The sequence below is a fragment of the Leucopleurus acutus genome (genome assembly GCF_964270905.1).
Source record: "Leucopleurus acutus genome assembly, chromosome: 3".
Classification (NCBI taxonomy): Eukaryota; Metazoa; Chordata; class Mammalia; order Artiodactyla; family Delphinidae; genus Leucopleurus; species Leucopleurus acutus.
In genome coordinates, this window is record NC_139145.1 from 111,923,049 (window position 1) to 111,934,948 (window position 11,900).

At 38.2% G+C, this 11,900-nt stretch overlaps 1 protein-coding gene across 5 annotated transcripts in view; it reads left to right on the plus strand.

Moving 5' to 3' along the window:
- ACOT12 (acyl-CoA thioesterase 12) overlaps positions 1–11,900 on the plus strand; it is a 52,011-nt gene that overhangs the window by 35,059 nt on the left and 5,052 nt on the right. For all 5 annotated transcript variants that reach the window (XM_082836786.1, XM_082836787.1, XM_082836790.1 and 2 more), the window contains 3 exons: positions 8,237–8,370; positions 10,108–10,236; positions 11,599–11,725. In XM_082836786.1, the coding sequence (XP_082692912.1) occupies positions 8,237–8,370; positions 10,108–10,236; positions 11,599–11,725 (390 nt within the window). The remainder of the gene's footprint in view (positions 1–8,236; positions 8,371–10,107; positions 10,237–11,598; positions 11,726–11,900) is intronic.

Sequence of the window (11,900 nt, forward strand, 5' to 3'; positions counted from 1 at the left end):
TCTGAACAGGGCAAGGGTGGCCATTACTGGTGCTCGTGAAGGTGGCGGATCACAAGCAGTCTGGAGCTCTGACTGGTGTGCCAAGACTGCCTAGCACATACCCCAGCCTACACCGGGTACCCACTCTGGGCCTTCTTGCTCCAGCACTTCTCCCCTCTGTGGTGATGGTGCCACTGCTGGAATAGGGGAGAGCGCACACTTAGGTGGAACAGAACTAGCTTGGACCCAACCCTCAGGGCTTCTGTGCCAGCACTTTGGGACCCCCTCACTGCCCCCAGTAGGGCAGTAATGGCCACTAAGCATAGGAGAAGCCCTAGCTCACAGCTAGCTCTGGCTTTAGCCCCTCCATATCCAGCCCCCCGCTCCCACCAAGGTGATAGCTGCCAGCACACCCTGGGGGGAAGATGTGACTCATGCTCACGTCAGATCCAGCTCTCCCACCAAAGCCACAGGGCAGATATGGACTGCATATGGACATTCCCACACAAGGATACCCTTCAAGACCAGGATAAGTAGCTGTTTCACCTAATTTCATAGAGACAGAGAAAGTTAAGCAAAATGAGAAAACAGAGGAATTTGTTTTAAATGAAAGAACAAAAAACCCTGATAAAACAACTAATGAAACAGAGATAAATAATTTACCAGATAAAGAGCTCAAAGCATTAGTAATAAGAAATACTAACTGAACTAGGGAAAAGAATAGATGAACACAGTGAGAATTTTAACAAGGAACTAGAAAATATTAAAAAAAGAACAAGTCAGGGATAAATTAGGAGTCAGGAATTAACATATACACACTACTATATATAAAAGAGATAATCAACAAGGACCTACTGTATAGCACAGGGAACTCTACTCAGTATTCTGAAATAACCTATATGGGAAAAGAATCTGAAAAGGAATGGACATATGTATATATATAACTGAATCACTTTACTGTATACCTGAAACTAACACAACATTGTTAATCAACTATACTCCAATTAAAAAAAAAAAGAACCAGTCAGAGCTGAAAAATACAATAATGGAAATGAAAAACACACTAGAAGGATTTAAAAGCAGACTAGGTAATAAAGAACACATAAGTAACATGGAAGATAGAATAATGGAAATCACCCAATCAGAACAGCAAAAAGAAAAATAAATTAAAAAAAATAAAACTAGTTTGTTTAAGGGACCTCTGGGACAACATCAAGAATACTAACATTCATATTATAGGGGTCCCAGAAGGAGAAGAGAGGAAGTGGTCAAAAATGTATTTGGAAAGTTATGATTGAAAACTTCCTGAACCTGAAAGAGGAAACAGATATTCAAGTACAGGAAGCACAGAGAGACCCACATCAAGACATATCATAATTAAAATCGCAAAAGTTAAAGAAAAAGAGAGAATTCTAAAGACAGCAAGAGAAAAAACAGAGACACATACAAGGACAAGACACCCACTCCCCAATAGGCTATCAGCTGATTTTTCTGCAGAAACTTTACAAGAAAGAAGGGAGTGGCATAATATATTTAAAGTGCTGAAAGGGAAAAACCTACAACCTAGGATACTCTACCCAGCAAGATTATCATCTAGAGTTGAAGGAATGATAAAGAACTTCTCAGACAAGCAAAAAATAAAGGAGTTCATCAGTACTAAACCAACCCTAAAATAAATGTTAAAGCCTTCCCTAAGTGGAAAAGAAAAGGCTACAACAAGAAGTAAGAGTCATAGGAAAGGAAAAACCCCACTAGTAAAGGCTGCGGATCAACCATTTAAATAAGCTAGTATAAATATTAAAAGACAAAAACTATAAATAAAATAAAATATAACTACAATAAACAGTTAAGGGATAAACATCAAAATCATAAAATGTGAGGGAGGAGAGAAAAAAATGTAGACCTTTTAGAATGTGTTTGAACTTAAAGGACTGTCAGTTTGAAACAAGCATATAGTTACATGACAACATATATGAACACCATGGTAACCCCAAATCAGAAACTTAAATAGATGCAAAAAAACAAAAAAGAAAGGAACTCAAGCATACTACTAAAGAAAATAATCAAACCACAAGGGAAGAAACAAACAAACAAAAAGAAATAAACAAGAAGAACTACTAAAAAAAATGGAAAACAAGTAATAAGATGGCAATAATATCAATAATTACTTTAAACGTCAATGGGCTAAATGCTCCAATCAAAAGACACAGGGTGGTTGACTGGATAAAAAACAAGACCCTTCTATATGCTGCCTACAAGAGACTGACTTCAGAGCTAAACACACACACAGACCAAAAATGAGGGAATAGAAAAAGATTTTATACAAACAGAAACAGCAAGAAGGCAGGGGTAGCAATAATCATATTAGACAAAATAGACTTTAAAACAAAGTCTATAACGAAAGACAAAGAAGGGCATTGTATAACGATAAAGGGGAGGAAGACAAGATAGTGAAGTAGAAGGACTTGAGCTCACCTCCTCTCATGAAAACACCAAAATAACAACTGCTGAACAACCATCGACAAAAAAGACTGGAACTTACCAAAAAAGATATTCTACATCCAAAGACAAAGTAGCCACATTGAGACGGTAGTAGGGGTGCATTTGCAATACAATCAAATTCCATGCTCACCAGGTAGGCGACCCACAAACTGGAAAATAATTATATCACAGAGGTTCTGCCACAGGAGTGAGAGTTCTGAGCCCCATGTCAGGCTCCCCAGTCTGGGGGTCTGGCATCAGGAGGAGAAGCCCCCAGAGCATTTAGCTTTGAAGCTAAAAGCTTTTGCACAGCAAGGGAAACCATCAACACCTGCTGAATGGAAGAAAATATTTGCAAATGACATGACCAATAAGGGGCCATATAAACAGTTCATACAACTCATACATATAAACAGCTCATACATATAAACAGCTCATACAACTCAATATCAAAAAAAATAAACAACCTGATTAAAAAATGGGCAGAAGACCTGAATAGATATTTTTCCAAAGACATACAGATGGCTAACAGGCACATGAAAAGATGCTCAACAGTCCTAATCATCAGAGAAATACAAATTAAAACCACAATGAGGTATCACCTTATACCTGTCAGAATGGCTATCAACAAAAAGACCACAAATAACAAATATTGGTGAAGAAGTGGAGAAAAGGGAACCCTAGTACACTGTTTGTGGGAATGTAGACTGGTACAGCCACTTGGAAAACAGTATGGAGGTACCTCAAAAAACTAAAAATAGAACAACCATATGACCCAGCAATTCTACTACTGGGTATATATCTAATGTATAAATATAGATATGTACATCTACATAGATTCATATATAGTCGCATATATATTCATATATATAGGAGTATAAGCTATAAAAATATTAAATCACTATGTTATACACCTGAAACTAATATAATATTGTAAATAAACTGTATTTCAATTTTTTAAAAGGTAAAAAAATCTTTGAGGGAAATTTTTTTAAGAGTCAAGTATCTTTCCAGCCCTGTCTATACTCCTCCACATTGGCTGATCTAGGGTCCTTCAAATCGCCCTACACATTCCTACCTCTGAGCTTAGTTCTCATGTTCCACCTCTCTCTCCTTCTCCTATCTACCCCAGTCCTACCTGGTCTTCATGACCCAGGACAAATGCTTTTCCATAAAGCCAATCACTCCTGACAGAAGGAACTTATCCCTCTAGGAATTCCTTTAACAATTACTTCTTTATGATTAACTTGTCAATTAATTATGCATTATCTCATAACATTTCTCCCACAGCTATGTTGAGTTAGTATTTGTCTTTCATAGTAATTTAACTTTTTACATATGGTCTTTTTCCCTAGATTATAAACATCTTAAGAAAGAAGCCTTGTCTTGACATCTTTCTTCTCAGCACCTTTTACAATGTTTTGCATGTCATCAAATTTAAATTAATGTATATCATTTGGATTTTAATTTTATCTAATTTCAAAGGTATATCAGGAGACCCTTTGAGGCTGATGTCCACACTAAACAGATTATAAGCTCCTTAAGGACCATTTTGTTCATGACTATAGTCCCAGAACACAGCACTGCCTGGCATTCAGGAGATGCTCAATAATGCTGACATTTTGTCTATGCTCACATTTCAGTGTGTACTGTTTTTCATCATCAATGAAACAGTAGCCTCTAAAATATGATTACCATATGTTCTGGTTTTCCTGGGACAGTCCTGGTTTTCCCATCATAATTATTAACAGTGCCTAAGTGTTCCACTTTGGATAATAAGTTATATGGTCACTTACCCTGAAATCAAAGCAAATTCAGTTACTTCACTTATTGTTTTCAGCTCTGTCTTTGACCTCCTCTGCGTGTTTTGGCTTTTGTTGTTTGCTTTTATTATATCTTGGTGCTCAATTCTGAATCCTTTCAGCGTCTTCCTTACCTTCTTTGGATCCAGTTAGGTTTCCATCTGTGTGTTTGGCTCAGTGATGCAGAAATACAGGTTTAACATAACTAAGTTACTTGCTTCTCTTTATCCCTCATCAAAGCTGCTTCAAGACTGTTTTCTTTTACTAATATGAAATCTGTTTCTTGCATCATTGCTGGCATCCGAGCATTCATGAGCAGCATAGCAAAGGACAAACTCATGTCTGGAATGAAGGACGAGAACATATTTAGTGAAGTCATTAAAATTTCAATTCTTAAAGAGTTTGGTGCCAGAAACCAATCTAAACAAATAAACGTATATTTGCTAGTGTCTAAGGAGAGCCATCAATAATTAATTCTTAAGTTTTGTACAGATACTTATTAGAGAACACTGTATAATTAAACATTCTTATGTTATCTCTGTTGAATTTGAAGCCCTCCTTTTTTTTTAGATTGTATTTATAATAAAAATCTAATTTTTTCTTTCTGAGTTATCCCCCTTTTCTCTCCCACTTTTTAAAGCTTTTATGTGGTTTTATATGCTTTTAATTTAAAAATACAGCTCACATTTTTTTCTGTCACCTTTTAGCTGAATAAATTCTTACAACAAAACAGCCTGTTAAGAATTATATTTATTTTGGGTTATAAAAATCTATACTCATTTTGATATAAATTTTGATAGATGGCAAAATTCTAAAATTTCTAGTATTTGTAACGAAATTGGGCAGTACTTACTGTTTTAACCCATATTTCATTTTCAATGTATAGTGTTGGAATTAATAATACCAGTAATACAAGGAGCAAAAGATGAACACCCATCTTAAAGGAGCTTATAGTCTATCTTGAAAGCATCACATATATACATATCATAGCTGAAGGATAACTTTAAGGTAGTTTATAAACAAGTGAGAGATTGTAGTATTTAAACCGCAAAGGTCAGCTCTTAGGCAATTCAAAGTCAGGGAAGACAGTTGTTTAGAGACAACTTTGGAGAGGAGTTGATTCTTTCCTCCTTGAAGATAGTGTAAGGGTAAATTGCTGGAGGGGTAAAGGGTGCTTTCTAGGCAGTGAGTAGCTTTGAGCCAAACCTTCCTGGTTGGAATTGGCATGGGTAAGAGATTGACCTGACAGGAGTAGCTTTTTATTTAGGGAGTAGCTGAGAGTGTACTGGAAGCCAGAATGGCAAGGATCATGTGAAAACCTTCACACAGGACAAAACCCACAGGAAACAGACCAAAGAAGAGCTATTCTCATTGAAGCTGGGGCTGGTCCCAGAGCTCCACCTCCCCCTTTGCCCAGGGGTAACCTACCTCCAAGGACTCTACCCCTGTCCCCATGACTCTGTAAAAATGAGTTTTGTCCTCCTTTCCGCAATATAGTATCAATAACATATTTGTCAACAGATAGTATAAAATTCTAAAACTTTGAGTTATTTCCTCTTGTGCTATTTGTATAAGATCCAAACCCATTAAACAGAATCTTATTAGAATGAAACAATATATCATTAGTAAAATGTTAACAAGCTCCAGCAGATTTTGGGCCTACTATAAGCTTCATTTCATAGACTAAAATTCTCCAGGCACCAAATGATAAAACATTTGAGATGATAAATGGAATTTAACCTGTCTTCTTCCAAGCATGAAAGGGAACTTGTTTTCTTGGAGAGTTGGTCTTGGAGAATTTTTACACTAAGCCAAAGTTGGCTTTCCTAAAATAGTACGGTTTAAAGAGAACCAACAACAACCGCTGCCTTTCCTTGTCTGCTGTGTCTGCATCAATGTCATTAACTCTGATTGTCTGCTACTTTTAACTTTGGGGAAAGGATCAAAATATCATCCACTCATCCAATACTGCACTTGGCACTGGATAAGTCAAGTGAGTTTTATAAGGGCAGAATTTAATGATGGCTACTTAGCGTGAAGTTTGTTTTGGTTCCAACATAGGAAGCAGCAGCATGTATCTGCAACCTGGAAAAGTGCTGTGATAGTTTCCTAGGGCTGCCCTAAGAGTACCACAAACTGGGTGCCTTGCAGTTTTGGAAGCTGGAAGTCTGAGATCAAGGTGTTGGCAGTGTTGGTTCCTTCTGAGGGAGTGAGCGAGAATCTATTCCAGGTCTTTCCCCTAACTTCCGGTGCTTTGCTGGCAATCTTTGGCATTCCTTGGATTGTAGATGCACCACCTGACCTCTGCCTTCACCTTCATATGGGATTCTCCCAGTGTGTGTGCGTGTGTGTATGTTTACGTGTCCACATTGCCCCTTTTTATAAGGACACCAGTCATATTGGGTTAGGGGCCCATTCTACTGCAGTATAACCTCATCTTAACTTATTACACCTGCAATGACCCTATTTCCAAATAAGGTCACATTCTGAGCTACTGGGGGTTAGGACTTTAATATATGAATTGGGGGGCGGGGGACACACAATTCAACCCTTAAAAAATGCTCAGTCCAGTGTTACATCCTACTCCACCCTGGTTCCACCAAGGTTAACCATGGTTGCCCCATGGCCAGAATCTGACTGAGGTGATGGGATTCACTCTGGCCCCCTGCCCTTGCCTCCTCTGAGACTGCAGAGCCCCAACAGGCTGGCTAAGAGCCACATGGACACCAGGCTTTGATAAGGTGACTTCCCTCTGGATTTACACCAATGAACCTGCTTCGACTTCTGCTGTATGGGGGGCAAAGGTAGGCATGTCTATGCTGGGGTGAGTCTCAGCCACCAACTACTGAATTCATGGTTTTCTTTCTCTTTGATAAGTGCCCACAGCCTACATCATGTCCTCCTTTGCAGGCTCGATTTAAAGACAGGCTTCGCACTGAGGTCAATTAGAGAGGTAAAAGCATAAGCAAATAGTCACTTCTTACCTTTCTAAGCTGCTTTTAGTCAGTTTCTCATTTCTTCATTCTCTTCCTAAAGATATTTATGTTTAAATAAAGGTTTTCTCCCTCACAGCCTGATTTTTCCATCTGCTTGATTCCTGCAGTGAAGTCTTAACCCTATGTTTGTTTGTCTTCTCACAGCTTGTTGCCATGGGAATGATTATACGATGGCAAATTTCAACACTGTCTTCAAAGCACCCTGAAAGAGATGGAGAAAATGGGCAGGATAGAAATATGCTCTTAGCTGAACATGTATCTCTGATTACTGGCCAAAGCAGAGTAGAAGGAAAGTTCAGAGTAACAAGGGATACATGAATGTTTAAGTATACATCAAATGGATCCCCACAACAAGCCTCCTCTTATCTAAGGAATAATAAGCACTAGAAACCCAGGAATTGGCCGCCTTGAAAGATGAGCTCTTGTGATTCACAAATGAAAGAATTCTTTGTGCTGAAGAAACGCTTCAGCGGCCCTGTTGAGAGGCTGAGTTGGCTCTAGAGGCGTTGACTTACTCCCTGGGCTCCCTCAGCCCACGTGAAGGCATGCCTGACATCCCGAGAAAGTACGTTAGGCTGCAGCCTTGGCTCCAAGGTCTTAGGGGGACATGAAGCACTGACTTGCCCAGCAGTCTGGTTATAATTTCTGCTGTTCCTGGATAGAGGCAGGGAAATACCACAAAGGGATAAAGAAAGAAAGGCTTATGTTCTTAATTTTTCATGAGAAAAACTATTGCACAATAATAAACCACCCTCAAGTCACATATTATTTAGATGACACAGGGGCATAGCATCCTGGTCTGTGCTCTAGACATCCAAGTATTTAAAGTGAACTTGCCATCATTTGGCTTCATTATTACCCAGGTGCCAAGATGCCTTAGCTAGTGCAATCCGCCTATGACTACGTATATATGCTGTGGTTTTAATGTAAAAACACCTAATTTTCTTTTGTAAGTTTTTTCTTGTTATTTTCTTTTAGATAAAAATATATACTCTGGAAGAACACAATATTTTATCTGTTTGTGTTGAAAAGCATGTGGAAAGACCAGCACACTTGGCTTATCATCTCTTGTCTGACTTTACCAAGCGACCTTTGTGGGACCCCCATTACATGTAAGAATAAATTTTAAATATTTTCTTATTCAATCCTGACATCATGTAAAAGATAACCTCTACATTGCAGTGTATCTCCATTGCCCAATGTATGACCTATTGTTTGATTAAACAGTATTTGCTAAAGTTTGCTCTGCATGGAAAACTGCATCAGGTGCTACTGAGAGACACAAAAATTATTATAATCATCTATTTTTCATCTATATTGAGTTGACATGCTTTACCCACATCTATTGTACTCCTATCAATAACTCTTCAAAGTTGATATTATTCCTATTTAACAAGAGAGAGATCCCAAGACTTGCCAACATTACACAGGCAGTAAAGCAATGGAACCTGAATTGGAACCCAGGTCTGTCAGGCTCTGAATTCCACACTCTTGTACTTTAATACACAGTCTCATTGCTCTTGAGGAAGTGATTATCAAATAGTCCCTCCAACTTCCCACTCTTGATCTTTATTTGGTAGTCCCCTCCTTTTCTGTGAAGCAGCACTCCCTGGTGAGAAGCTGGGAGAAGCAGCTCTGTGAGTACATTCCTTCCTGCTCTCCATGTATGATCAGGGCCCACTCCTGTCAGCCTACATCTCTTGTGTTACTCGTTGTCTCCCACATCCCTAATCCAATCTTCTCCACTCTCCCTCCTTTGCTGGAATGCAGAGCTGGGCATCTTGTCAACTGCACTGTCAGGGTAACACCCCCTTCTTCAAGGAATCCAAGCTCCTGGGCTGCAGGGCTCAGGCCTCATGGACACCTTGCTTGAAGGAAAGGATTAGTAAGATTATACCTATTATATTCAGCATTACCATTTACTTCCTAATTTGGATGAAGTAGAGTTTCATCTTTTAAATGTCCAAATCTCACTGTGATTAACAGCATGTAATAGACAATTTAACACCATTAAAGTGAAACATCTCTGGGCTCATGTGTTACATTTGCATAGATGCCAGAATGATACATCCTGGTTAATGTTACAATAATAAACATTCGGAGAGAAGAGGAAACACTTGACGATTTTCTTGCGTAGATCTGTGTAGATAACTCTATAAGTACAAAGATTTTAGCAAGAATAATGCCTAAACTTGCTGCTTTTTTCAAATGTATCTCCCATTATTTTCTATATCACCTGACATCTAGCCTAACTGAACTTGAATGAATGAATTCTAATTCCACTTACTATTTTGGTGCATCTATCATGATTCAGGTACTGTGCCAGGTGTTTTCACTTGATCCTCACAATAATCCCATAGGTACTATTATCTACATTTTATAGATGAAAAAAAAGTGACTTGCCTAACATAACATAGCTACTAAGCAATCTGAGACTCAAAGGCAAGTTGCTTGATTCCAAGCTTAGTTCTCTTTCCCAATATACCATATTCCTTTACCTCAGAGTCACTGGATTGTCTATATAATTCACTAGTCTTCAAAATATTACTTGATCCTAGAGAAAAATAATTTTGTGGAAAAAAGAAAAGTGCCTTTCTCTTCAGTGTTGAGGGCAGTGACCTTAGAGTCAGATGGCCAGCATTCTTTTCACCACATGCAGAATTATTCCTTCTGGCCAAACAACTCTAAAAACAGACTTTAAGAAATGATGCTGGCTTTGGGGGGATGGTTATGTGAGCAGAAGGGTGAATATGGACACCAATAATGAAGTTACGCAAACAAACAAAACGAATGCCTTATTCTACCAGGTAGTAAAATGTACACTTTCTGTCACTGTTCTATTTACATAGGTCCTGTGAAGTCATAGACTGGGTAAGTGAAGATGATCAGATATATTATATCACTTGTCCTGTGGTGAATGATGACAAACCCAAAGACTTGGTAGTACTTGTTTCACGAAGAAGGCCTCTCAAAGATGGGTGAGTATATGTAATTCAAGTGTTATAGCAATGTCTTATAATATAGAGTAGAAAGAAAAAGTTGATATGAAAACAAGGAAGTCAATGGAATAAGCATTTCTGGTCTTGAATGATGTTCATGTGAATTTTTTCTAGATGAGGCTTTAGTTATCATTAAAAAACAAAAACCAGAAAGAAACAATTATCTATTAAGTGCCAGCCATGTGCAAAGCATCTGTGAGACTCGTAAAGCAGTTCCCTTTCCTTTTGCTCTATGCAGATGTAAAACGGATATTTAGCAAACCTTCAAAATATTCCATTATTGTAAAAATGCAGTGAAAGCCAAATAAAACACCAGGAATTGGTTTTGGTTCAGAATTTACAAAGACTCAACTGTGCTAGACACCCAAAATGGCTGGCTGTCAATTAGAGTGTCTGTTCATGGCTTCTCCATGGGCATTGGGCTTCTCAGAGAATAGTGTCTAGGTTCTAAGGGGAAGGGTCCCAAGAGCAGGTGTTCAAAGGGACAAGAAGTGGAAGCTGCCAGGGCAGTTATGGTCTACCCCTGGAACTAGCCAGCATTATTTCTGATGTCAAAGCTGGCCTATAGAAATAATCCCTCCCGTGTGGGATTAATGCACATGGATGTTCAGTGTAGTATCATTTACTATGGCAAAAGATATTAGAAATAAACTGAAGCTCCATCTTATTAATTATGGTAGAACCATACTACAGAGCACTATACCAGCATTAAAAAGGATGAAGTAGTCACAGAGGCATTGATACAGAAACACCTCCAAAGTTTTACCATTAGGTGAAAAATCAAATTATAGACCAATATTTGTAAAATGATTATATTTATGTAAAAATCTACATACGTCCATTTGCTTACATAAATGTTATATATTTATAAAAAGATCTGGAGGATCACAATATAACGTGGTCATCTCTAGGATAAGCATGTATTGTGCTTATGGTGGACTGAAGGATGACTTCTATTTTCTAATGTATAGGGTTCTCTATTGTTTGAAGGTTCTTTAAAACAATGGTATTATTTTTCATTAAAAAAAGAAGAGACTGAAATTACAACCCATTAGGGCACCAAAAAAAAAACAGTTTGGAGGTTGACTGCAGCTTTGCGGAGTTATACAAAGTATATGTAATTCTTAGGCAGAAAACACCTATGGCCCTTATTATTATTTGCTATACTTGAATGTATCCATAGAGAATGTTTTCCTATGTATACCACTCATCTAAAAGATCTGGGTGTCTATAGTTTTACTTCTACTATATAAACAAGTTGCATTAACTGTAGGAATTTATTTTCTAACAACTATTCTTTGTTTCTCTCAAGAACTTTGAAAATGTCCTTTTATCTTTCAGTCACACTTACACGGTGGCAGTGAGGTCAGTTATTCTGCCATCAGTCCCACCTTCTCCACAGTACAGCAGAAGTGAAATCATAAGTGCTGGATTTCTCATCCGTGCTATTGACAGCAGTTCATGTACCGTAAGTTTGATGAAACATCTGCAGATTAATTTGTTCCTACAGATACAGAGGAACCTTTTACCTGGATTTACTAATTAACTCTAATTCTGCAATGTGTCCACCCACACCCACCAGGGAATCCTAAGGTCATCCTTTCAGATCCATTCCCAAAAGATTAGGGTCATAGCCTCCCCTA